The sequence below is a fragment of the Phascolarctos cinereus genome, unplaced genomic scaffold (genome assembly GCF_003287225.1).
Source record: "Phascolarctos cinereus isolate Bilbo 61053 unplaced genomic scaffold, phaCin_HiC Scaffold_4;HRSCAF=312, whole genome shotgun sequence".
In the NCBI taxonomy this organism is placed as follows: Eukaryota; Metazoa; Chordata; class Mammalia; order Diprotodontia; family Phascolarctidae; genus Phascolarctos; species Phascolarctos cinereus.
In genome coordinates this window covers 696,246,979-696,274,442 of record NW_027555847.1, presented here as the reverse complement: position 1 = coordinate 696,274,442, position 27,464 = coordinate 696,246,979, and the positions used below count along the sequence as shown (strand labels likewise).

Sequence of the window (27,464 nt, the reverse complement as noted above, 5' to 3'; positions counted from 1 at the left end):
GAATAAGATTTTTAAATATATAGGGTTAAAAAAAGAAAGCCCTTAAATTGAAATACAGTTATCAAAATATTTTTTAAAAACAAGCTCATGAAAGCTAGGTTCAGAAACCCCGGTCTGAGCCTCGAGCTGTGGTGGATTTAATCCAATCCAATGGAAATCTCATTCACTGATTCTGTTCCTCCCCTCTCTCTCCCTCATCCAGGAGGGACCCACTTTAAAGTCACAGGTTAGATCTTTAAGCAGGTTCTCTCCATCTGACCCCACGTTTGGGCAATAGAGAACCCATCAAAGGGTTTCCTGGTCAAGGAGGTCCTACTCTTTCCATCCTAAAAACGAGAAGACCACAGGCTCTGGGGAGTGGGGTGGGGTGGGAGGGGGAGCCAGCTACCTGCCAAGAGCGAGGATGCACAGGATGACCACGGCCTTGGAGAACTGGTCCATGCTCTTCTGGATGACAATGCCATCGATGGCCCGGCCAGTGTAGTAGGGAAGGAATGTTTCTCCTGCCAGGAAAGGGGGATGGTCAGACAGGCCCAGCCTCCCCATGGTGAACAGGGTAGAAGGGCATTCGAACCAGCCAACAAGTGGCCTCTGTCATGCTTGTTCTCCCAGGACAGAGGATGCTTATTTTTTTTCCTATCATCTAGACCTTCAATTTCATTAGTATAAGATAGGATACAACTTAATGTAGCAGACAGGGCCCTGGACTTGGGACTAGGAAGATCTGGGTTCAAATCCCACCTCAGACTCTGTGAAAGTCACTTGACCTGTGTCTGCCTCAGTTTCCTAATCTGTAAAATGAAGGAGTTGGACTCAATGACTTCTATGTCCTCTCAGATCCTGGGAACTCCCAGTGAGGAAGTTCCCTCTACCAAAATAGGTTAGCATCTGTTCTGGGGAAGGGAAGGGAATAAGAATGAATTAAGTGCCCACTATGAGCTGGGCACTGTGCTAAGTGCTTCATAGACAGTACATCAAATTCCACAACTTTGACAGGGGAGCCCTGAGAGGCTCACACAGCCAGTCCTGACTCTGGCACTGGCTCTCTGCCTATTGCAGAGTCCTCTAGTGGGGGCCAAGGTCCTGAAGGCTGAAGCCAGGGAGCACTGTGGCTAAGGTTCCACACAGCTCCATCCTGGCCCTTCTTCCAGCACCCAAGCGCTCAGTCTGCATGGCATTAATTGTTCCTGGTATATCCAGCAAACTCATGTTTACCTCATAGGCAAGAATCAGGTATTCAGAAGACTCGACTTTCCCTGAGAGGAGGGGATGGCCCTCTTACTCCCACCAGCTAGGGATTACCAGCTATTTCCTGAACTCAACACCTCCAAGCATTTGCAGATGCCATCCACCACGCCTGGAATAAACTCTTCACTCTACCACTCAGAAGCCTTTAAGGCCCAGCTCAAGTGCCCTCTCCCCTGGTAAGCCTTCCCTGACTGTTAATGTTGTTAATGTTTCTTCTCTGTTTACAATGTAGTATACATAAGTATAAAGGAAGATCTTGAGGACAGAGCTTAGGTTCTACTTATGGGTCTGTGTCTCTGGTGCTTAGCTGACTACATGGCTTACAGTAGACATTTGATAACATTTTGGTGAACTGAGTCACATTCAACTGAGAATTATTAACAACCTGAATTTCCGGACTGTTGAATGACTGCAAAGCAACTTTTCTCCCCACATGATCTTGTGTTTCAGGTAGTAAGAAGAATATTATCCACACTTTACAGATGAGGCAATGCAGGGCTCAGAAGCAAATCCAAACAGCTGGTAAGTGGCAGGAGCCAGGACTTGAATCTGGTGCATTTACTTTAAAAGGATCGACAGCACACAGTGAAACACACTGAATGCTAAATGTCATACTGACTAGGGCCCAGTTTGTCCTTGCTACTGAGGATTCCCTACTGGTCCAGGACGGGAGTATCTTAGGCAGGCAAGGATGCTGGCCTCATCTTATGTGAGCCTCAGTCGTCACCACAGGAGTCTGGGCTGCACCTATCCTGATTCCACACCAATCGATCCACGTAGATTTGTTCTGTAAAATTTGGATCCAGTCAAAAGGCCACCCTTAAGAATCTAGAAGGCCACAGGTTCCCCACTCCTGTCTGGCACATAGTAATTAATAAATGCTTAGTGGTCAACTGACATGTCCTGGAAGCTGCTCTCTTGAGTTGTATCAAAGAGATAACGGATATATAAAGTACTGTATAAAGCTTAAAATATATCATAAATGTTAGCTATTATTATTATTGCCAAATATCATAGGAAAAAAGATACGTAGTTAGAAGAGACCTTATAAGGCATTTAGTCTATCCATTTGACAGATGAGGAAACTGAGGCCCATTGGGTTAAATGACTTTCCCAAGACAGGATTTGAGCCCAGGTCCTCTGACTCTGAGCCAATATTCTTTCTACTATGCCATGCTGTCGCCCCATCAACTTGTTTCCTCAGGGGGGTTTTCATTTCCTCTCTGGGTCTCAGTTTCCCCATCTATAAAATAAGTGGCTCCATTACATAGCCTCTGAGGTCCCTTCCTGTTCTGCATTCATGATCCTACATTTGATTTCAATGGGCAGGGAACTTCTAGGTATGGAAACCCCCTGCACACATGCAGGTTGGCAACCCATCTGCAATTCGAGTCCTAGAGAATTGTCTGGAAGTCCTGAGCACTGAAGTGTCTTTCCCAGGGAGATATGGCCAATATTAAGTCTGAGGTAGGATTTGAACCCAGGTCTTCCAGACTCCAAGCCTGATGCTCCAACCAGTCCACCACACATGAATGGGTTTACTTCTTTAACTGGAGATCAGAACATTGGAATTCTGGATAAATGAGGCTTTCTTTTACAGCCAGATCCAAAGCCATCCTCCTGAGTACTTTCTCTGTTGGCGTGAAAGCTCCTCACAGGCAGGCTGTGGGAAAAAAGGCCTGGGGCTGAATCAGCAAGAACTGGTTTCAGACTCCACCTTGGACATTTTTATCAACATGGCAGGTCACTTGACCCCTCATCTGTAAAATGGTTATAATAATACTTGCCTTGCTTACCTCACCAAGTTAGGTTGAAAGTTCTAGCTTTGGGAGGAATGTTGTAGTTAGACTGGAGGTATTTAATGCCAGGCTCACAGTGGGGAGCTGATTATGGGCTCTGAGCAGAGAGGGTGATATGGTCACACAGCAAGGGGTATGTATGAAATCAATCAACAGGACTAAATTAAGCACCTGCTATGAATCAATTAGAATGTATATTCCCTAAGGGCAGGAACTATGCTTTTCTTTTATCCCCAGAGCTTAACACAGTGCCTGGCACATAAGTACTTAGTAAATGCTTGGATCTAAAGACAAAATAAGAAAAAGTCTCTGTCCTCAGAGAACCTGGGTTTGAATCCAGTATGTCAGCACTTATTAGCTGTGTGACCATGGGAAAGACATTGGAACAAAAGCTCAGTTTCTTCATTAGAGGGCAGTTGTGAGAAGCTCAGATAACATGTAAAAGTACTTTGCAAATCTTAAAGACTATAGAAATGTCAGCTACTATTTATTCTTTCCTTTGTCTTGTGCCCCTTCTCCTTCCTCCCCCCACAGTGCCTAGGACAGGGCTCTGTCCTCAGAGGGGTGCTGGCTGGCTGGATGTCTTGTATTCTCCATGAGAGGTTCTAGCTGGGGAGGGGGCACTGGCAGCAAAGACATCACAACCAAGGCACCTCTCCGGGGTGACATTTCCCCCAGGGGCCCTCAACTCGAAGGGTCTGCTTCCTTGGGCTGGCATCATGCCTACCCAGGCCAAGCACCTCAAGGTGGCCAGGCCAGCTCCCAGCTTCAGGGCTTGGAGGCTTTCTCCTGGTCACTGCTGCCCTCTGCTGGTACTCTGGCCAGGCAATCACCAGCCTCCTCACAAAGGGAAAGTGACTTAGAATCATGGGGTCATAGATTGCAGCTGAGAGTACACTTAGAGAAGAAAACTGAGTCCCAGAGAGTTCAGTAACTTGCCTAAAGTCACACCTCCCTCATAAATGGCCATAACAAAATCCTGTGCTGAAAGCCCCGGCTTCCTGCATGGACCTGTGTGTCTCCCGCCTGGTCTGTGATGGAGGCTGGAAATGGGCAGACAGTGAACCTCCTTCAAATGAGTGGGCACATGCTGAGGGACGGACAGAGGTAAGCTTTTGTCATCAGCAGACCTACCCTCTAATTACGCTTTCTTTAGACTTTAAAAAAAAAAAAGGAAAAAAAAAGAAAGCTACCAGACGGCCAGCAAGGTGGAGATGGTTCCTTCTGGCTAGCTTTTTGTTTTTGGCCCAGACCTCCGAGTTCATCAATGGGACTGCTGGTGTGGAAACGCCATCCACCCATGTAAACAGACAAGTGCTCTATAATTTAGTCTGAGGAATTAGTTGCTTGGGGGCACGAAGAGGCCAAATGACTTGTTCATGAATGAAATAAATGAAAAAAAAAGTATTAAGCACTTACTGAATGCCAGGCACTGCACTAGGTCCAGAATCACCCAGCTAGTATAGATTAAGGGCAGGACTTTGAATCCAGCTCTTACTGTCTGGGTGTCCCCTTGGGCAAGTCACTTAGTCTCTCTGAACCTCAGTTTACTCATCTATAAAATAAGGGGGTTGGGCTCAATGGTCTCTAAGGTGCTTTGGCACTCTACACCTATGATCGCGATATGACATGAAGCCCGGACTTCTGTCTACTGTGCCACGTTGTCTGAATAAGAATATGAATAAGGGCGAGCTGTCAACAAGAATGGGAATTCCTTCTTTCATATGACGCTTCAGAAGGCACCTTAGAGCCCTGCAGGTCTGCCATTAAAAATATTAAAAATGGTGACCTGTGAGGACATAAGAAAGTCAGGTTACCAGAGCAGTCTGATTGACAGGCCCCCGGATAAATCAGTAAAGGTGGCTGGATTGGGAAGCCGAGGTCCTGGGTTCAAATCCCGACTCTGCTCCTTCCTCCCTATGTGACCTTAGACAAGTCTCTTAAGTTCTCTGGGCCTCAGTGACCTTACCTGCCAAGTGAGAAGGCTTGTTCTGATGGCCCCCGAGGAGCCTTGCAGCTTGGAATCTAAGACCCCAGCAATGCCTGCTACATTAGAGCATTCTCTAGAGCGCAGCAGAGTCTAGTTTAGGGAATCCTGTGTTACGGTCACCTTGGGAGACCTGGTGGACGCTTCTCAGGATCGTACTTTTGAATGCATAAAATAAATGCGCAAGATGACAAAGGAAGCCAATTATACTGAAATACAGTTATCAGAATACCTACAAAAAACCCAACTAATTTTTCTGTTGTTATTTGTTCAGTCATATCCGACTCTTGGTTACCCCATTTGCAGTTTGCTTGGCAAAGACACTGGAGTGGTTTGCCATTTCCTTCTCCAGCTCATTTTTACAGATGAGGAAACTGAGGCAAACAGGGTGAAGTGACCTGCCCAGGGTCACACAGCTAGTAAATGTCTGAGGCTGGATTTGAACTCAAGTCTTCCTGACTCCACTCATGGTGCTCTGTGACACCAGCTGCCCTTTTCACTGGTGGAAATCTTCATTGGTAGAAAGAATTCTCACCCTGGAAGTACCCCACATTGCTGAAATCCCAGCTCTTTTGTGTATTCATTCACACATAAGAAAGCTACATTCCCTTCATTCATATCAGGTGCTGGCTGGGCCAGAAGAATGTAGTCCAGCTTTATACACCTGTCTGCTCAGGGAGGAGGTGACAGCAGCTCTATCTCACCTCCCCCCACAAGAGTCACATGAAGAGTCAACCCAAAGTGTTACAGATTTGGGTGGAAGGATACGTGGGAGTGGGGGTCCCAGGTTCTACCACAGGCTGAAGAACACCCAAATCTGTTCCTGAAATACCTGCCTTCTTAGGGCCCCTCTGCACCTCAGCTTCCTCATCTGTAAAATGGGGATAACACCTACTTCACAGGCTATTGTGAGACTCAGAGGAGATCACATCTTCAGGTCACTTCTCTGCACTATGGAAGTATCAGCTATTATCTATTCTCCTTCCTCCCCCTACAGTGCCTAAGACAGGGCTCTGTCCTCAGAGGTGTTCTGGCTGGCTGGATGTCGTGTATTCTCCATGAGAGGTTCTAGCTGGGGAGGGGGCACTGGCAGCAAAGACATCACAACCAAGGTACCTCTAAGGGGTGACATTTCCCCCAGGGGCCCTCAACTCAAAGGGTCTGCTTCCTTGGGCTGGCATCATGCCTACCCAGGCCAAGCACCTCAAGGTGGCCAGACCAGCTCCCAGCTTCAGGGCTTGGAGGCTTTCCCCTGGTCACTGCTGCCCTCTGCTGGTACTCTGGTCTCCTGGCACTGGCCCCAGCCCATGCTGGGCACAGGGGTCTCCATCTGCCTTTGCTCAGATCCAAGGCCTTGCAAACCCCTTCCCCAAGGGCAGTAGAGTTCCAGCTCTGCCCCAGAATGGCCGTAGGAGACAGGAGCGCGCAGAGGCTTTGAGGAGCACAGAGCCAGCTACAGCTCAGGGCCCAAGAGGGTCACTCAAGGAGGGATTTGAGGGAGGGAGGTGGTGGGCATTGGCTGAAACTGCAGCCAACTTATGGGCTCGGGTAAGAGCATGGAGGTGGAGCTAATCAGATCAGGGGACCTGGACTTGGAAGGAGCTTTAGAGAGAGACAGGTTGGTGCAGGCTTAGGAGGGGCCGTGGTAAAGTGACTTAACCTCCTGGGGCCTCAGTCTCCTTATCTCTAAAAGGAGGTCCCTTCCAGCTCTAACTCCAAGGCCAGCCTCGTGCCCGCTCTGCCAGGCTGTCTCTCCAGTGCGTTTGCTAGTTGGGATGTGCTAACACACCTCACAGATAGAGGACCAACTTTCAAAGGATCGGCTATCGTTTAGACGATGATTCAGAGGGCACTTCGGGGCTCTTCAGTCACCATCAGGAGCATTACAAACAGTGCCCTGCAGAGGGCAGGAAACACTGGCCACTGGATCATTGTGGCTAGGGGTACACTGGCCTTCTCGGTGCCCCAGCAGCTCCCTGAGAGTAGAAACTAAATGGGAGGTGGGATCTGCGTCAGCAGAGGGAGCCAGGCTGTCCCTGTGCCTCCAAAGGGAGAGGTCTAGTAAAAGAGGGACAGACAGAGATAGACAGAGATGCAGAGAGACAGACAGGAAGACAGAGACACACAGACAGAGACACAGACAGACAGACAGAGAGTCAGAAACAAAGAGAAGCTTGCTCAGGGGCAGCATAGTAGAGCGGGATAGAGGATAAGCAGCCCCCTCATTATCCAGATAGGGAAACTGAGGCAGACCACAGCCTTGCTCAAGGTCACAGAGATAGTAAGGGCAGAGCTAGAATTTGTACTAGGGTCCACTGACCAGGGAGTAGAAGAGGAAGAGGGTATCTGGTTAAGATGGTGATGAGAAAGGCTGTCACAGAGCCGAGCTCACTGCATAAACCCCAACAACATCTGGGGGGGGGGAGGTGTACACATAGAGAGCTTTGATTTAAAAAAAGAGAAAGAGAGAAGCTAGAGAACAAAGAGAACTCACTTGGAGTCAGGAAGATCTGGGTTCAAATCCTACCTCCAACACTTAAATTTACACAGTGTAAATATGGCTATAAGACTTTAGGCTGCTTCCAAGAACTGCAGGTAGCACAGTGCCTGGAACACAGAAGGTGCTTAATAAATACTGGTCAGTTTGGTTGTCTTCTAAGTCATCAACAAGCATTTATGAAGCACCTACTGTGCTCCAGGCACTGTGCTAAGTGATAGGGATACAAAGAAAGGCAAAAGACAGTCCTTGCCCTCAAGGAGCTCTTAGTCTAATGGGAGAGAGAACATGAAAAACAACTATGGACAAACAAGATTTATAGGGATAAATTGGAAATAAAGAACAGAGGGAAGGTCCTTGACTGGAAAGGCTTCTGGCAGAAGTGGGAACTTTGGCTGGGGCTTGAAGGAGGCCACGGACGGCAGAAGGTGGAGCAGAGGAGAGAGCGCCTTCCCAGCGCGGAGTGCAGCCAGAGAGAACGCTCAGAATCTGGAGACGGAAGGTCCTGTGTGACGGACAGCCAGGAGGCCGCTGCTGTCGGACCCTGGAGCCTGCAGAGAGGAGGGGAAGGTGGGAGAAGTCTGGAAAGGCAGCAAGGGGCCAGGTCAGGGAGGGCGTTTTACACTTGGTCCTGGAGGCCAAGGGAGCCACTGGAATTGAATAAATGGAGGGTCGGGCTTTAGGAAGCTCAATTTGACAGATGAGTGGAATCAATATATTACTAATCTGTTCCCGTTGTACTCATCCTAAGGGCAGACACAGCTCTTCCTTTCCATCTCTGACCTCCCAGCGCCCAGCACTTAACCCAGCACGTGGTAAGGACCCAGTAAACGATGGTTGGATTAAACCATGTACTTCCTTAGCTTCTTTTGAAGCAGCTCGGGCCAGTGGGAAGAGTACAGGATATGAAGTCTGAGGAGATGGGGTGCAAATTTGCCTGTCATTTACCACCTGCAACACCCTGGAGAAGTCACTTGCCTTTCTGGGACTCATCTATAAAAGGATGGGGTTAGAAAAGAAGGCCTTTCAGGACTAGATCTGTAACCCTGTGGTCCTTCCAGCCTCAGCTTGGATGACACCTCCTCTGAGAAGTCTTCCCAAATTTCTCTCTCATCCTCAATTTTACCTTGTATTTCATTATCTGTACACAAATGGTATCCCCCAGTAGAATATAAGCTCCTTGAGAGCAGGCAGGGGCTGTTTTGTTTTTCTCTGTGTCCCCAAAACCTAGTGTAATTCCTAGCACACAGTAGGTAATTAACAAACATTTACTGAATATCTGAATCTGATATTTATTGACGGTGGCCCAACCCTTCATAAATGCCTCCTGAAAAGCCAAGGCCTTTGCTGGGCCCAACCTTTGTTCACTCCAATAGGACTCTGTGGGCCTTAATCTCATCAGAATTGGCTCAAAGAGGGAATAACATACACACTCAGTTGGGTATAGACATCTATCTTACCCTAGAAAAGTAAGAGGGAAAAGGGATAAGAGATGGGGGCAGGGTGATAGAAGGGAGGGCAGATTGGGGGAGGGAATAGTCAGAAGCAAAACACTTTTGAGGTGGGACAGAGTGTAAGGAGAGAGAAAATAGAACAAATGGGAGGGAACAAGACGGAGGGTAATACAATAGTATTTGTATTTGTACAATACGCACAATACGATAGTACAAAAGCAATAGTAACTGAAAAATTTTGAAGTCAGTTTCTCTGATAAAGGCCTCATTTCTCAAACATATAAAGAACTGAGTCAAATGTATAAAGATAAGAGCCATTCCCCAATTGATAAGTGATCAAAGGACATGAATGGTTTTCAGATGAAGCTATCTATAGCCATAAGAAAAAGTGCTCCAACTCACTATTGACTGGAGAAATGCAAATTAAAACAATTCTGAGGTACTACCTCATACCCATCAGATTGGCTAACAGGACAGAAAAGGAAAATGACAAATTGTTGGAGGGGATATGGGAAAAATGAGACATTAATGCACTGTTGGTGGAGCTGTGAACCAATTTAACCACTCTGTAGAGCAATTTGGAATTGCCCAAAGGGCTATAAAATCATGCATATCTAGCAATACCACTACTTGGTCTGTATCCCAAAAGAGATAAAAAACAAAAAGGAAAAGGACCTATATGTACAAAAATATTTATAGCAGCCCTTTTCTGGTGGCAAAGGAATTGGAAATTGAAGGGATGCCCATCAGTTGGGGAATGGCTGAACAAAAAGATTATGATGGAATTCTATTGTGTTATAAGAAATGATGAGCAGGATGCTCTCAGAAACAGACGTACATGAGCTGATGCAAAGTGAAATGTCCTGTGTCCAAAGTAACAGCAATATTGTAAGATGCTCAGCTACGAATGATTTAGCTCTTCTCAGCAATGCAATGATCCAAGACAATTCTAAAGGACTTACGATAAAAAAAAAAATGCTCTCCATCCCCAGAGAAAGAACTGATGGTATCTGAATACAGACTGAAGCATGGTTTTTTTTTTGGGGGGGGTGTCTATGTTTTCTTTCACAGCATGACTAATATGGAAGTGTTTTGCATGACTACACATGTATAACCTATATCAAATTGCTTGCTTTCTCAATGGGGTGAGGTGGGGAAAGAGGAAAGGAGATAATTTGGAATTCAAAGTTTTTATTTTTATTTTATTTATTTATTTATTTATTTTTGCAATTTCATTGACTGTAAGCCAATCCATTTAAACAATTTATTACCTTTAAAAAAGTAGAAGTTGGTAAGTACAGAGACATTGTTTCCATGATTTCTTAGGAAATTTTAAGTAATGAAGAGGCCCAAAGAGCACAGAAATATCCTGGGTCAAGAACATTTCAGATTTCATTATGAGACAGAACAATATGCCAGCCGAGTGCAACACTTGTTTAGAACATAAATTAATTTTTGAACCATTATTGAGAAGATGAAACAAATACCATCACCTCACAAAATAAATGAAAACTGATGAGGATTAAAGAGTCTTTTAAGGATCTTAGCTTGATATTCAATTAAATTTAAAAATTCCATTAGCATTTGTGGTGAAATCAGGAGGGCAACAAACAGATGTGAAATAGAATAGATCCGCCAATATTTTTAAAATAGCAGACTATTCTTATCAAGCACAACCAAATTTGGATTCTACCACATCAGTGTCCAAGAGTCACTGTCACTTAAAAAGATGAAACCAAGAAGAGAACTTAAAACTGGCTAGATACATACAAGATAAATTTGTATTGTATTGGGAATTCAAAGTTTTTAAAATGAATGTTAAAAACTGTTTTTAGATGTAACTGGGGAAAAATAAAATACTAAATGAATATTGGAAGGGACCAAATAAAAGCCAATGACTCCATAAGACAATAAGACATATTAAAACAAAATCAAAAGGATGAAAAAATAAAAGAAAATATAAGGTATCTCACAGCAAAGACAACTGACTTAGAAAACAGATCAAGGCGGGAAGCTCTGGCCTTGGAGTCAGGAGGACCTGAATTCAAATACAACCTTTGATACTTACTAGCTGTGTGACCCTGGGCAAGTTACTTAACCCTGATTGCATCACCAAAAAAAAAAAAAGATAACAGATCAAGGAAAGGAAAAATTTAAGAACCATTGGGCTTTCTGAATGTCATAAACAAACAAACAAACAAAAGAGCCTGGACATGATATTTCAAGAAATCTTAAAATAAAACTGTGTAGACTTCTTAAAACCAGGGGGCAAAGTGGAAATAGAATCTACCAGTCCCCTCCTGAATGAAGTCCCCAAATGAAAACTATCAGGAACATCATAGCTCAAACCCAGAATACCTAGGTCAAAGAAAAAATACTGCAAGCAGCCAGAAAGAAAGAATTCATGTACTGTGGATAACACAAGTCATAGTCAGGATCACATAGGATTTAGCAGCCACCACTTTTAAGGAACAGTGAGCCTGTAATATGTAATTCCAGAAAGCAAAGGATCTGGGCTTTCAGCCAAGAATAACTTTCCCAGCAAAACTCAGTATAATGCAACAGGAGGAAAAATGATCTTTAATGAATTAGAGGACTTCTAAGCATTCCTGATGACCAGAGCTGCAGAGAAACTTTGAAATTCAAACACAAGAGTTAAGAGAAGCATAAAAAGATAAATATGAGTGAGCATTCATAACAGACTAAACAACGATAAACTGTTTACATTCAAATATCACATGTGTCCCTTCTGATTCTTATTATCATCAGGGATCACTTCTCCTCTGGGAGTAGTTATGTCTTGGTGACCTTAAAACAAGAATGCAAAGAGAGAGGAAGAAGACACTGGGGGATAGGGGAACAGAAAGGAAGGCTAGGGAAATTTATCCTACAATATTATGGTTTGAAAGTAGACATCTATACAAACAAGAAGGAGGGTTGGGTGGGGAGTGGCTGACACTGGAACCTCACTCTCATCTGAAATGGTCAAAGGAGGGAAGAATACATATACGCACACAGAAAGGGTAGGGTAGAGAAAGCCATTTCACTCAACAAGGAAACTGGAGGGAAAGGGGAGAGGGTAAAAGGGGAAATTGGAAGAAGAGGTATATCAAGGGAGAGATTAATTCTAAGCAAAACAAACTCTAACTAGGGATATACAAAAATATTTATAGCAGCTCTTTTTTGTAGTGGCAAGGAATTGGAAACTGAAAAGATGCCTATCAATTGGGGAATGGCCAAACAAGTTATGGTAAACGAATGTGATGAAACACTATTGTGCTATAAAAAATGATGAAGAGGATGGTTTCAGAAAAACCTGGGGAGACTTATGCTAATTGATACAAACTGAAGTGAGCAGAACCAGAAGTTTATACAATATGCGATGACAATAATATGGTTATGATACAACTTTGAAAGAATTAGGCATTCTGATCAACACGATGACCAACCAGGATTCCAGAGGACTAATGATGAAGCCTGCTCCTCACCTCCTGATAGAGAGGTGAAGGACTCAGAGGGCACAATGAGCCAAGCTTTTTGGGACATGGCCAATTTGTTTTGCTTGATAATACATGTTGGTAACAGGTATTTTGTTTTTCATTCTCATTTGGAGAGGAACGGAGAGAAGGTAGATTTTGTTGATTAAAAAAATAAAAATAGAATTTTTTAAAAAAAGATACCATAAAGATGAAAATTTTGAAAGATTGAAGAACACTGATCAACACAATGACCAACCAACACAGGACTGCAAAGGACTCATGGTGAAGTGTGCTACCCCACTCCTGGCAGAATGGGGATGGACTCCGGGTACAGAACAGCATATCTGGATGTGGCCAATGAGCGAATGGTGCAGCTCGACTGTACATTTTATTAGAAGGATCTTATTCTCTCTCTCTCCAACGAGGAGGACTACCCAGTTGGACTCCTGCTATTGGCTGCACCCCATCCCTTGCACCCCAGCATGCCCCCATCCTCTCTTACTCACCAAGAGCTGCCACCACCAAGAAAAAGGAGGCAGCTACCAGGAAGGCCAGGTCAGGCTTAGTGTAGGAGAGCAGTTTCTGCAGCGTAGCCCCCGATGTCTCCTCCTGCTTTGGCTGCTCCTCTGTGGGGTAGCCCTCGCCCTCGCCTGGTGCCCCTGGTTCCAGTACCGTGTGGCCCGGACGCACAGTGGACAGCAGCCAGCAGAGAAAGAACGTGGCCCCGATGGAGGTATAGGTCCAGACAAAGAGGCCCCAGAACCAGGGGTCCCGGATGGGCTTGCGTACCTCAGAGAAGAGGAGCATCTTCACCATGGTGTAAATGCCCACAAAGAGGCACACCAGGATGATGAAGGACCAGGAGGCCCTAAGCCGCCGGGGGCCCAGGGCACTGTTCTTGGCCACGCCGATGGTGGCCCCCAGAAGCAGGCAGCTCCGGTACAGGCAGGCGGCCCAGAGGTCCAGCACCGAGTCGAAGATGTTGAAGTCTTTCAGGTCCTGCAGCACGCCCCGGTCCCGATGACTGAAGGCATAGAGCACCGTAGTGATGCCCACGTCCACACTCATGAAGACCCCCGTGACGGCCACAGCCTTCCAGACCCTCATCCTGGCGAACAGTGGGGGCGGTGAAGGGGCCTAGCAAGGGACCAGATCTTTAGCTCAGAGCAGAAGGGTTCATCGCTTCTAGGTGGACACTGGGTACCTGGAAGCCAAGAGGATGATGTCAGAAGATGGAGAGAAGATGATGTGGGGGAAGGGGACTGAAGTTTCCCACGTAAATCCCTGGGTCAGCCCTCGTCTGGCTCAGATATTAAGCTCTCAATCTGGAGTCGGAGGATCATAAAACTTAGAGGTGGAAGGGATCTCTGAGGTCATCTGGTCCAACCCCTTCATTGTACAGAGGAAGAAACTGAGGCCCCCAGAGGTTACAGGATCATAGCTGCAGGAGGGACCTCAGAGACAATGGAGCGCCACCCTCTCATTTTAGAGTCAATCAGACAGTCAATGAACACTCATTAGCACTTCCTGTGCCAGGCACCCCTGCTAAGAGCTAGGGACATACACAAACCCCCCCCCCAAAACCAAAAACTGACCTCAAGGAGCTCACGCTCTAATGAGAGAGACAACATCCAAACAATTGTATATCCTAGATCTATACTGATGGGGAAACTGAGGCCCAGAGAGCTATGGAATCATAGCGCCGAGACTGCATGAGACCTTAGAAAAAAAATCCAATCCCCCTTATTTTATAGATGAGGAAACTGAGGCCCAGAGAGGGGTCATGAAGGTAGGAAGCATCAGAGCTGGACTTGGAACCCAGGTCCTCTCAGAGTCCGGAGGTGCTTCCTCCCCCTTTCTAAGCCTCAGTTTCCTCATCTGTGCGTTGCTGGGTTTGGCCCGCCTTGGTCTCTGAAGTGCCTACTAGCTCTCCACTCCCTCTCCCCATCCTGGAGGCTGCTCAGGTTGGTCAGGGTCAGAGCCAGGATTCAAACCTAGGTCCCTGGGTCTGAAGGTCATGTTCCTTTCTCTGCAGTGCTCCCTGAACCATACTGGGGAATTGGGCGAGGGAGGTTGCAACCAATGACAGGATACACCAGAGTCAACGGCCACCCTCCCCCTTCCAACTCTCCCAGGGAGAGAAAGGAACCCCAAGCATTTACCCTCCCCCCAGAAGCGTCCAGAAACTCCACTTACCGTCCACGTGACTCTTTTGGGCCTCAGTTTCCTCCCCTGTAAAAGAAGGGAGTTGGACTACGACCCTATGACCTCCTCCTCCTCCATCCCCACCCTCTAAGTCACCTGGAGCCGATGTCTTCTCCCATTTCACCCTATGGACAGCTGGCTTCAGGGTGGGGGGAAGGGACCCTGTTGAGCCGTGTGGTTCAGAACACGCCCTGCAGGAAGAAGAAGGGGGAGGGATCCTCTGGCAGGGGGAAGCTCTAAGGGCGACCCAGGAAGTGGTCCTGACTGACCAGGGCTTGGCACCAGGCTGGCATTGGAGGGCTCTGCCACTGAGTTCTTGTTTAAAAAGGAGGAGTTGAGCCTCCAGCAGCCTGGGAACCAGTCAATCAGTATGCATTGATTAAGCACCCATGCATGCAATGAGAACTGGTTCTGTCACCAGCTCACTAATGGGTGAAAATCTGGCCACATCCCTTCTCTCATTTTGGTCTCAGTTCCCCTCACCTGAAAAATGAAGGAGAAAAGCCTGAAGCCTCTGCCTGGGCGGACTATTCATTCTAGAATCAGGTGCGTGGTGCAACGTGTAGAGTCAGGAAGACCTGAGCTCAAATCCAGCCTCAGCTACTTAATGGCTGTGTGAACCTGGGCAAGTCACTTAACCTCAATTTGCCCCAGTTTCCTCCTCTGTGAAATGGGGACAATAACAGTAACCACTTCCCAAGGCTGTTGTGTGGATCAAATGAGATGATGTTTGTACAGCACTTTGCACACCCCAAAGCACTCTATAAATGCACTGGAAGGAATCTTGGAGGCCACCGAGCCCCACCCAGACCCAGTCCTCTCTTGAACCCCCACCACTGTCTCGCTTTACTGTTTGCAGCACAGGGTTCAGCGCCCAGCATTTGGTAAATGCTTTTTTCATTTGCTTTTACAAATAAGTGAAATCCAATTCAATTCAACAAGTCTATTTCTTGACGGGGGACTGGGGAGAACAGGCATGCAGCAAGAAGGGCTCTGAGGAGCCATCCCATCTAACCGCCCCCGGCCCCTTCCCAGAGGAGGGAACTGAAGCTGAGCCATTGGAAAATGACCTCAGGACTGGCGAGCCCACGTTCAGCCCTTCAAGGTCAGTGATGTGATTTGAACCTGGCTCTGGCTCCCCAACCTTCCTTCTGAGCCCTCCTGTCACCAAGAACTCTTTCCAGCCCTCCGGATGTCCCAAGAGGTGACATTCTGCCCCCTCGCCAAAGCTGCTGCTGTCCTAATTCTTGGCACTCTGCTTCAGGCACTGCCCTTTCTGCCTGCCCCCCCGCTCCACGATAACCCAGCTGCATCTTGACCCCTCTAACCAGGATACTGTAATGACACTCCCGCCCCCAAACCTTTGCAAACCCAGAGCCAGGACACGACGTGACAATCTCCCCACCCCCGATGCCCAGAATAAGCCCAGCAACACAGAAGTCAGTACCAAGTCCTTTCTCCCTGCTCTGAAGGAGCCATAAGATTCATGCTGAAAAGCACTCCCCCCCTCCACGTTCAGTTCTCCAGTACTGAGGCTAAAACTAAGTCCTTAGGAGAGCAAGCAAGGCAGGGCCAAGAAGGTGAGATCTCAAAGCAACTTCCCCAGGGCTGTACATGGCAGCTCTCTCCTCCTTTGAACATCCCTGTTTGGAAACTGAACACAAATAGGAGCAAGGAGGCAGGAGAAGATGGGTACCCTGGCCAGGACGCCAGGGAAGGGATAGAGAGGTGGGGGGGGAGGATGGAAGGATGGGAGCAAGGCCCACTTGCCTGGGCAAGCCTGCACTGCTTGAACCCTGCCTTCCTGGGACCAGGCATCTGAAACGGGAGGGCGGCCATGAGCAGGATGGGCCCCTGCAGCACATACTTGAGTCAGCGTCTCTATCTATCTTCAGGGCCTTCCCAGAAGGCCAGGGAGGTGCAAGGGTGGCGACTGCATGTTGGGCCCTGGACCAGGAAGAGAAGAGGACGGAAGGCAGAAGGTGGGGAAAGGACTCCACCCCCACCTGCTCCTCTGGCCCCAGACCGAGCAGGCTCAGCCTTCCCGCTCTGCCTGCTGCAATGCAGAGCCCATGGTGAATGTGAGCGAGTGCCTGCCTGGGGCCCAGAGGAGAAGGAGGGCAGGCAAAGGCCCACCCCACCCCCTCCAAGCCTCCTGGGCTATATCCAGGGATCACAGGACCATCTCCCTGTGGCCAATATGAGGAGGGCCTTCTCTTGCCCTCTTAGGCTGCAATCATTCTTTGGAACGAGAATGAAGACCCGACCTTTCCTCTTTCCCTCAGGGCAAGGGGATGCTTCTGAGCCACAGGAAGGAGGCAGAAAGGGTATGTAAGGAGGCCATTCTGGCCAAAGTCCTGGAACTTGGACCACCTGGGGGCTGGCCTGGCTTTCAGGTTCTAAAGATCCTTAACCTTTATTTGTGTCCTGGACCTTTGGGGAGTCAGTCTGGTGAAGCCCAGGAACTCCTCAGAATGTTTTTAAATGCACAAAATAAAATACACAAGATTACAAAGCAAATTGATTATATGGAAATAGAAATCAAAACCCACGCTAAGAATTCTTGTCCAGGAGCCAAGAGGGTCTGTCTCATTTGAGATAACACTGGAAGGGCCTCAGAGAGTCTACCTCTCTCGTTTTATAGGTGAGTAAACTGAGGTACAAAGAGTTTGTGCCTTGCCTGGGCTCACACAACTAGAGTCTAAGGCAGGATTTGAAAGCAGATCTTACTGACTCTAAGGCCCAGAGTACTATTCACATCTGCCTTTTTGAGTTTAAATTCCTCATTTTACAGAGGAGGAAACTGAGGCCCCCAGAAGGCTTCAGGTTACTTGGTTAAGGCCAAGGAACCCAGGTCTCATTCCTAGCCAATACTCTTTTTTTTTTTCTTTTACACTATTCAGTCCTACTAGGATCACCTCCAAGTTTGAAGCTGAGTCTGCCCGACAGAGGTCAGGTTACGTACAGCTCCCAGGAGAGCAGAGACGCAGTTAAAAAAAAAAAAAGAGCATAGAAGTCTGGTGGTGACTGGCTGGCCCCAAAAGGCTGTATTTAGACTAAGTGATGTTCTTTGCAGATCCATGCCCCGATCCTGGGGACCCCCTACACACACCCACCCACAGCCCTGCCTCCTCTCCCCTGCTCTGCCAGCACACTCCCAATGACAGCCTGGAGTCGTGGCCAGGATGAAAGCACTCTTTGCAGACCTGGGCAGTTACAGGGTGAAGGGCATGCCAGGGTGGAGAAGAGGACTGCAGCACCTGGCCAAGGCACATCCTCTAAAGGGTGAGCCCAGAAGCCAGGATGCAAGCACAGGCCTGCACTCCAGGGTAGAGGTGAGAGCTGGCCCCACTCCACTCCCTTGGCCAGCCCTAAGGTGCTACCCATCTTTGCCTCACTCTTGGTTAAGGGGGAGGAGGAGAGGAAAATGAGAGATGATGACAATAACAACAATAAAATAAGAAACTGGAGTTTACTTAGCACCAGATTGATAACACTAGAGAAGAGATACCTCAATTTCTGTGGAATACCCCTAGATCTTGAGGGGGAGATGAAGCAACCTGACTCCTGGAACGTGAGCTGAGAGCACACGTAGCACACATGTATTGGCTCATTTGATCCTCACAATAGCCCTGTGAGGTAGGGACCATAATATCACATGGCTAGTAAGCAGGGGAGGATTTGAACTCAGTTCTTGCTGGCTCCAAGGTGAGCACTCTCCACCACACTGTGTGACCTTGGGACAGTTGTTAGCTTTCTGTAGACCTCATCTTCCTTATATGTTACAGGATGGGGGTGGGCCTAGATGGTCTCTGAGACCAAACAGGGAGAGCTGGGCGAAGGTCCTTTTGCTAGGGGCCTTCTGGGATCAGACTTGCTCTTCTGGGCTCTGGAGGGCATGGCCAGCATCAATGGATAGACGTGGTTAAGAGGCCCATGGAGCTTTATATCTGGAAGAACTTTGTCATAATTAGAGTAGCCCCAAGCTGGAAGAGGCCACTTCAGGAGGCGGTGGGGTTCCCCTCTTTGGATGTCTCCTGGGAGAGTCTGGGTGACCCCTGTCTAATAGGGAGTGGGGGTTCTCTTCTCATAGGAGCTGGACTGAACAGCCACCGAGTCTCTTCCAGCTCTCACATTCCAGGCTTCTGTTTGCTGATTTCCAAACTCACTTCCCATTTCGAGTCTAGAATGCTTGGCTCTAGAATGCAGTAACTCAGAACCTTTCCTCTTCCTTTGGATGAGTGCTGACTGACTGACTCAGCCTTGCCTCAGATACTTCTTAGATGTATAACCCTGACCAAATTCCTTAACCTCTTTCAGCCTCAGTTCATAAAATGGAGGGAAAACAATTGCACCTACTTCACAGGGTTCTTATGAGGACCCGGTAAGGTTGTTTATGTGAAACCCTTTGCAAACCTCCAGGTGCTATAGAAGTGTTAGCTATAATTACTGATGATTAAGTCAAGCCCCAGCTCAGCTGCTGCTTCTTCTGTTAAGTTTTCCCTGATCTAAGCACTAGACTTGGAGTCAGGAAGACCTGGGTTCAAATCTTACCTTGGACACTTACTAGCTGTGTGACCCTGAGCACATCACTTAATCTGCTCCCCTATAAAATGAAGGGGCTGGATTCAATGACCTCTATGGTTTTTCCTTGCTCTACATTTATGATTCTTTGATCTCAATTTTTTTCCCCCCAAGAGCACCTTGGCTACCCCTTTCCCCCATCACACCCTATCTTCTAATATATTTATATGGGTATATTTTCAATCTCCCCACCTCTCTTCCTCTATCAATAGAAGGTAAGCTCCCTAAGGACAGGGATTGTTCTGTTTTTGTTTTTTAATTAATTCCCCATTGCCTGCCTGGCACACAGTAAGCACTCTATAAATGTTAGCTAGTGTTGTTATTCCTTAAAAGGATCAGAAAGAAGGCTGAGATATTCTGAACAACCTGACTAAATATCCCAGGTTGCCCCTCTGTGCCTCAGTTTGGTATTTTTCATTTAAATTAATCCCAACATGAATCTATTAAGCACTTCCTATGTGCCAGGTACTGTGTAAGGCCCCAAAATACAAAGACAAAAAGGAATCGGGGGGCAGCTACGTGGCGCAGTAGATAGAGCACCAGCCCTGGATTCAGGAGGACCTGAGTTCAAATCTGACCTCAGACACATAAGAATTACTAGCTGTGTGACCCTGAGCAAGTCACTTAACCCCAATTGCCTCACCAAAAAGCAAAAAACTAAAAGGAATCGGTTTCTGTCCTCCAGTAGTTTATATTCCACTGGGAGGAGGAGAGAGGGAATGCCATCACTTCCACAAGCCTCTTTCCCTTTGGGTCTATAAGGTCATTTGGCCTGGCTTCTCTCCTTCACTTCTGGTCCCTGGCCCTGGTGCCTTCCATATCTCTCTCGTGTCAGCCATACCTGGGGGGGGGCAGGAGGAGAGGCAGGAAAATTAGCAAAGCTGGCACAGATAAGGAACGCCTCACATGTACTAAGCTTCTTGGAAAAATTAAACAGCATGACAAGGCGAGCCAGATAAGAGTCGCTGGGGAGGCCGTCTGCCAGCTGAGGTAGAGCTAGGACAGAAGAAGCATGGGGCACGTTCTGTGTGATCTGAAAAGAAACTCCCAGCTTCACTCCTCTCCCTTCCTTTGATCAGGTACAACCTGGAAAGAAGGGTACCTTGTCATCTGTTGGGATATGTCCCACTAGCCTGACATAGATGAGATGCCCTATGTCCAGGAAGCAGGGCCATAAGGAGAGATCCATTTGGGTCAGAGCATCCTGAAGTCATTCACCACCCCCATCCCAGAGGCATCTGAGAGACACTGACTTCCACATCACCAGCCCTGCCCAGGAAAACTGTTTAATCTCCCTTACATTTGAGATTGAGACTAGGCCAGTTGTCACTGTCCCCAGATGACATCCAGAGGGTAGAAAGCCAATCTAGGTCAGTGTGTGGGCCTGCCAGAACCTAATCTATTGCCAAGACCTCTGGGGTCTCTTCCCCTCAAGACCCAGGGAAGCAGCATGTCCCAAGAGAGAGGTACTAGGAGAAAGCTTTAGGATTATGGTAAAGTGAAACATAGCTCCTGCATTAGTGAGGCATTTTCACGTTCATTATCTCATTTGAACTGCCTAATATTCCAGGAGTTATGCAAGGCAAAATACTTCTCCCCTTTTGACAGACAGGGAAACTGAGGCCTAGAGGGGAAATTTGAGGCTTCAATTAAGTGATCTGTCAAAGGTGAAAAATAGAGTTACTGACAGATCTGGAACCAGAACTTGGGTCTCTTGACCCTAACCTCCATTCACTACTCTACAGTGCCACGAGAGGGATGGGTAGAACCCAGACACAGAACCTGAGCTGTGGTTTGGGGCTGGAGTAGGAAGGATTAGGAGCTCCAGATAAGTGGACCAGTAAAGTGCTCAGAAGAATTCTGAACAGACCCAGCTGTGATGGAAAGAATGGCTTTTCCTCTTTCCCCCTTTCCTTGAGGTCTTAACAGGGCTCTTGGCCTCCCTATTCTTCCCTCACCTGGGACTGTGGAGCCTCAAGAGTTAAAAATAATTGCAACATTAAACCGCAAGCTCAGCCCTCCTAGACCTGCAAGGGATGCTGCAGAGGGAGGGAGAGAAAGAGAAGGAGAGGGAGGGAGAGAAGGAGAAGGAGAGAGAGGGACCGAACAGTATCCTCTCCTCTCCTCTCCCTCCTGGCTAGGAAGGGAAGGCATGAGGACCGAGGGATGCAGGACCACAAATGATGGACCGGTGAGGGGAGACAGCAGACCCCTCTGCCTGGCCCACCTGGAGCTGTTTGCTTTGGCGGTTATCGGAGAGGGGGGTTGCCAGTGCCTGAGGACAGGTGCTGGAGGGAGACCCCAGCCTCTCCCTCCCCTGCCAAGGTGGAAGCTCACCCAGAGGGCCCCTCGCAGCTCCCCACGGGGCGGGGGGAGGGTTATTGCCTTGGCGGTAAACAAAGTTCCAGAGGCCAGCCCGCCCCCTCCACCCTCGCCGACGGTTTGGGGCTGCCAGCAAACGATGTCCCTAGCAGACCGAGGGGGCAGCCAGAAGGCACAAGTGTCGGGAGTCGGGGGTCTCCCCGGCGCTCACATTGACCTCATTTTTCCCTAGATATACCCTGTGGGGGAAGTCCAGCCCCGCAAGGCCAGTCGGTGCCGGAGGAGAGAGGCCCCGCCAGGCAGCAGCAGCAGCTGCCGAGGGCACCGGGGGTGGGCCAGCTCCCCACCAGCCTCCGCGCCTCCATCCTCCAAGGCTCCCGGCGCCCCATGGAGAAGGAGGGTCCCGGGACCCTGCCAGCGCTAGGCCCACCTTACCTGTTACCTGGCGCCAGGTGGGCCGGGGCTGGTCTGGGCTGCGCTGCACTCCGCTCGGCGCGGCTCATGGGCACCGACTGCCTACCACCCAGCCGCTGGGGCGCCGCCGCCGCAGCCGCTGCAAGGTCGCACTGAGGGAGGCGGGGCCTCCCCGGCTGACGTGAAGCCGCCCCTACCCTGGGCCCCGCCCTCTCCCCATAGCCCGGCCCATCCAGAGGCCCCACCCAAAGATAGGCCCCGCCCCAGATGGCTTCTGCCCCTCCGTTCCGCCCCCAAAGACCGCCCCATACTGAGGCTCCGCCCATAAGCGAGGCTCCGCCCCAGTCACATCTGCGGCTCCGCCCCGACCCCACAGCACGTCCCTTCCAGAGGCCCCTCCTACCCAGTGACTTGCTCTGCCCGAGGGCCACCCCGTCCTGAGTGTCCCGTCTCCTTCCTACCCACACCGACCTCCCCCACCTCCGCTAGGGGCGAGGCTCCGCCTCCCTCCGCCCCCCCCACCGTCACCTAGGCATCACCCCTAGCGGCCTCGTCTGGGACACGCCCCTACACCGGCCATCGTTCCCGCCCCAGGGCACGCCCCTCGATTTTACGCCGGGCCACTGTCCCCCCCATTCTCCCTTCTACTCGGCCTCCTCCCCTCCACCCCTCCACCTGCCCCCGCCTATGACCTGCCCCATCACTTGGCCCATCCTACCCCCAGCCGCTCGACCCGTCCTGAGGCCCCGCCTCTAAAGGATAGACTCTGCCCCCACGACCTCTGTGGCTCCTCCCCTCGCCCTTATTTGGGAGGGGGAGCCTGAGTCCCCGCTCCAGAGCCTATCCAGTCCCTCGACCCCACTCAGAGGTTGACCCTGCCCCTGGACACGCCCCCAGTCAGCCTGCCCCGCCCCCGCTCCAGGATATTCCTCCAATCCCCGTTCTGCGCTCCCCACGCCCTTCTCTGCTCGGCCTCCCCTCGGCCGCAGCTCCACCTCTCCCCATTGGCCCCGCCCCCACGGCGGGCTCGCGGTGCTCTGACACGCCCACAAGCCGGCCTTTACGGTTCCTTCCGGCCAGGCCCCGCCCCACCCCCTCCCAAAGCCTCACCCCGCCCCGCCCCCCCCGCTGGGGGGATTCTCTCCTGCACCCTGGCCCACCCCCCCTTCCTCCCCAGGAGATGGCGGGGTCCCACCTTGGGAGGATTCTAGGATGCTTCATGTGCTGGCTGTGGACTTCCCCCTCCCTCCCCACCCCCAGAATGGAAGCTCCTTGAGGGCAGGGACTGTTTCATCTTCATCTTGGTACACCCGGTGCAGGCCCCCGTGGGCTTGATAAATTCTTGTTGCTCGCTTGCTTGCACGTTGGCAGGCAGGAAGGAAACGAGCATTTATTAAGGACTTACATGGTCCAAGCACGTGCTAAGGATGCAGTCTTAGGAGCACAAATTCAGAGCTGGAAGGAGCCTTAGGTCATTTTAAAGGGGACAGGACTGAGGCCCAGAGGGTAAAAGGATCCTAGGACTCAGATATGGAAAGGACTTCATGAAACTGGGACCCCCAGAGGGATCGCAAGGTTTAGAGCTGCACGCCACCTTTGAGGTCTTCTCATCTAACCCTTTTATTTTACAGATCAGAAAACTGAGGCCCAGAGAGAAGTGACTCATACGATTCTTCAGCCTGTCATCTTCATAACAGCTTTTGAATATGCCCTCTCCCGTTGCCAGCATCCTGGTAGCATCTCTCATCACTGAGCACTGGCTGAGTTGGCCTCCTGGCTCTCCCCACTGCAGCCCATCCTCCACTCAGCTCTCCAAGCAATCTTCCTTTGTGATCACTATGGCTTCTATCACCTATAGGATTCAATACAAAATCCTCTGGTTTTCAAAGCCCTTTATAACCCAACAATCCCCCAACTACTCCCCCCACCCCTTTCCAGTCTTTTTACACTTTACACTCTTGTCTTGTACTCTTCTGTCCACTGACCCGGATGTTTTTGGAACAAGACACTTCACCTCTGGACTCATAAGTGTTTTCGTTGGCTGTCCTCTCATACCTGGAATTTTATTCCTCCTCATCTGTGCCTCCTGGCTTCCCTCAAATCCTAGCTAAAACCCCACTTTTTACCGGAAGCCTTTCCTAATCCCTCTTAATTCTAGTGCTTTTCCTCTGCTGATTATGTCAGATTTATCTTGTGTACATAACTTGTTGGTAACACAGTTACCTACATGTTGTCTCTCTTATTAAGACTATGGAGCATCATCTTTTACCTTTCGTTGTCCCTGACGAGTGGTCCTTGCAGCCTCTTCCTGATGCCTACAATGAGTGGTGTGGAAGCTGGTATCTCCCAAGGCAGCCCCTCACACTTGGGGGCAGATCTTATTCATTTGTCAGGTAGTTCGTTCTCATCTGGAGCCTAAATCTGCCTCTGCAATTTAAGCTTAGCATCTCATCCCTCTTTTACATTGTTGTTTAGTCGTGACCCCATTTGGGGTTTTCTTGGCAGAGATGCTGGAGTGGCTTGCCGTTTCCTTCTCCAGTTCATTTTACAGATGAGGAAACTGAGGCAAACAAGGTGAAGTGACTCAGCCAGGGTCACACAGCTAGTAAGTGGATTTGAACTCAAGGATGAGTCTTCCTCACTCGGGGCCTGGTGCTGTGTAGGTGTTCCAGTAATGATACCTAGTATTTATATAGCACCTACGATGTGGCTGGTGCTGTGCTAGGAACTTTACAAATATTATCTCACTTGACACGAACAACAACCGTGGGAGGTTTGTTGTCATTAGCCTCATCTTACAGTTGAGGAAACTAAAGCAACCAGAGGCTGACTTGTCCAGGGTCACATAGCAAGTGTCTGAGGCTTTATCTGAACCCAGGTCTTCCTGACTCCAGGTCTGGTGCTCTAACCACTGTACTACCTTGATGTCTTGCTTTACCACTTACCTATACAATCTTAGGCAACTCACTGAACATGTGTAGACCTACTTCCTACTTTCTAAAAATGAGGGGGTTGCAGTAGATGGCTTCTAAGGTTCCTCCAGCTCTAAAACTAGGTTCCTGTGAATAAGCTGAGTGCAAATTTGGACATCTGAGCCAGCTCCCTGTTTGCGCCTGTCAACACATGCTCTAAAAAAAATTCGCTCATTCTAAGATAAGCCAAAAATTAAGGAGGCAGATGTGATACAAGAAGACTGTGCTGCATTTTGTAACTGCAAAGAACTGGAAACTAAGGGGATGCCCATCAACTGGGGGACGGTGGAACACCTGGTGGTACGTGAAGATAATGGAATGATTCTGCTGCACTCTGAGAAGTGATAAAGGGGTTGATTTCAAAGAAACTTCAGAAGACCTATACAAACTGATGCAGAGGGAAGTGAGTAGAACCAGAACTATTTCTACAATAACCACCTTGTAAAGACAAACACGTCTGAAAGACTTAAGAGCTATGCTCAACGCAATAATCAATTGTGATTCCAGAGAACCAGTGATGAAGAGTGCTGACAGAGAGGTGGCAGAACTGGGGTGCAGAATGAGCCACGTTCTTTGACATGACCAATATGGGGATTTGTTTTGCTTGACTCTGCATATTTGTTCCAAGGTTTTCTTTTGTTTTCTTTGGGGAGTGGGGGGTGGGGGTGGGAAGGGCAGTGTGTAGATGGGAGAGAAAATAAATACTAACTGAAAACTGTGCCCCCCTCCCCTTTTATGCCAAATTATCCGTGTCTCTGCATACTGTTCCATGAGTGTGAATATAGCTGAGTTAACTGTACTTGCCTAGCCTGAAGGCTGGGCCTAGCCATGGACAATGCTAATTAATACCCAGACTGATCAAGAATGTTTTCATCTTTCTGAAAAGCTGAAAGGGGGATGAGGGGCAAACCAGCTGCTTCTGAGACAGGGAGCAAATTCAAAGCTGAAGGATGTTAGAATGGGGAAGCTGTCCTCCTTCAGAGAGCTAGGCCCAGCTTATCATTTTGACAGAGATGATGACTAGGCCCAGAAAAGGGAAATGGTTTGTTCAAGGTCACTAGAGCTAGTTTGTGGAAAAGGTGGGGTTAGAGCCTTGGGCACCAGAGTCCTGGTTCAAATTCAAAGCTCGCTGTCTCTGTGCCAGCTAGCTGCCCTGTCCCACACATAGTAGGTGCTTAACAAATGCCGGGTGACTTGATGACTTACAGGTCTGACCTGCTTGCTACAGGGAGTTCTGTTCTCAGGAGCAGCCTCCCCTTTGAGGCCTGGCTAGAAAGATCAGTAAATTCTAAGAGGGCAGCAAGGAGATCCCTCCCAGGGAAATGCCATCCTTCTTCATTCAACACCTGTAATGGAGATGCTGTTTAAACTTTAAATGACTTCTCATCCAGGGGAGCTCTGGCATGTACCTATATTGAAGCCAGCTGAGTTTTCAGCTCCCTGGGAATGAGTGAGGGCTTTGGGAGGAGCTCAATCACTGTCTGGCTGGTGAAAGCAAGATGTCATGGACATGGAAAGTCAAGTCCATCCTCTTGGATGGCTGGAGACTTGGTGGACCCTGCTGCTGTATGAGCACTGACACAGCCAGGCATCCCCTAGGGCAGGACTCCAGTGACCCAGTGAGGCTGTTATTGGGCTCAGATGCTTATCTGACCTTTCTGAGTGCCAAAGAAGAACAGAATCCCTAGGGGATTTTCTGCTCCTGGGAAAACTAGAGTTTATTTCTGGATGGAGGGTTCGGCCCAGGCTTTAAAGTCTCACTCCACACTTTAGCCTGCCTGTAACTACCTCCCTTCCAAGTAAATCAAGGAAGGGCCTTGTTGCAGTCTATGACTGGGGACAAACCACAGAGCTCTGGGGAATCTCAACCCGGTGTTGAGCATATCCGAAGTATGTAAGTGTTGTTTCAGTGCAGATCTTCAGCCTGGGAATCTGGCTGGGGATCACAGTTGGTAGGGCATTTGGGGCCAAGCCCAGAAAGGAACTCTCTCCTTTGGTCAGCTAAATCTGGGCTCTGCTGACACATGCTGTGGGCAAGAGAGTGGGAACAGAGACAGAGGGAACAGAGTATCAGCCAGATCCAAAGTCCTCTCTACTCTCCCCCACCACACACACAAAAACCCAAACCCAACAACTTCTGGTAATGATCCTATACGTTGATTTCTGCAACCCAAAGAGCATTTTTTGTAAGACCATTTATTTACAAAGGAGTTTCAAAACATTTCATCCTTTGCAGCTATGATCTAGCCTGTGGCAAAAGGGAAAGATGGCCTGGGCAATGACTGAAAATGCAAAAAACCAGAACTCAACCTGATTTCTACATATGGGAGGATTTTAACACAAGGGGATACCAGGGAAGCAATGGTCACACATCCAGAAGACGCACAGGCTCAGCCTTCATCTCCGGGTTGTGAGGGCTGCCCTCGGCTCCAGAGCTCCAGAAAGCCACAGCAACCCAACTGGCCCATGGGATGATCCAGGCTCAGAGGTCTGGGATTTGAAC

General features: G+C 48.9%; 1 protein-coding gene across 2 annotated transcripts in view; it reads right to left on the bottom strand.

Moving 5' to 3' along the window:
• The window catches only part of ABCB9 (ATP binding cassette subfamily B member 9), a 46,024-nt gene extending 23,848 nt beyond the window's left edge, over nt 1-22,176 (bottom strand). Inside the window, exons 1-4 of one of the 2 annotated variants that reach the window (XM_020970196.2) lie at nt 22,011-22,176; nt 14,661-14,696; nt 12,971-13,668; nt 389-503 (exon numbers count right to left, since the gene is read on the bottom strand). In XM_020970196.2, the coding sequence (XP_020825855.1) occupies nt 389-503; nt 12,971-13,571 (716 nt within the window). In that variant the 5' untranslated portion in view covers nt 13,572-13,668; nt 14,661-14,696; nt 22,011-22,176. The remainder of the gene's footprint in view (nt 1-388; nt 504-12,970; nt 13,669-14,660; nt 14,697-22,010) is intronic. The other variant, XM_020970195.2, reaches the window with a different exon arrangement.
• Between the last annotated feature and the right edge of the window lie 5,288 nt (nt 22,177-27,464).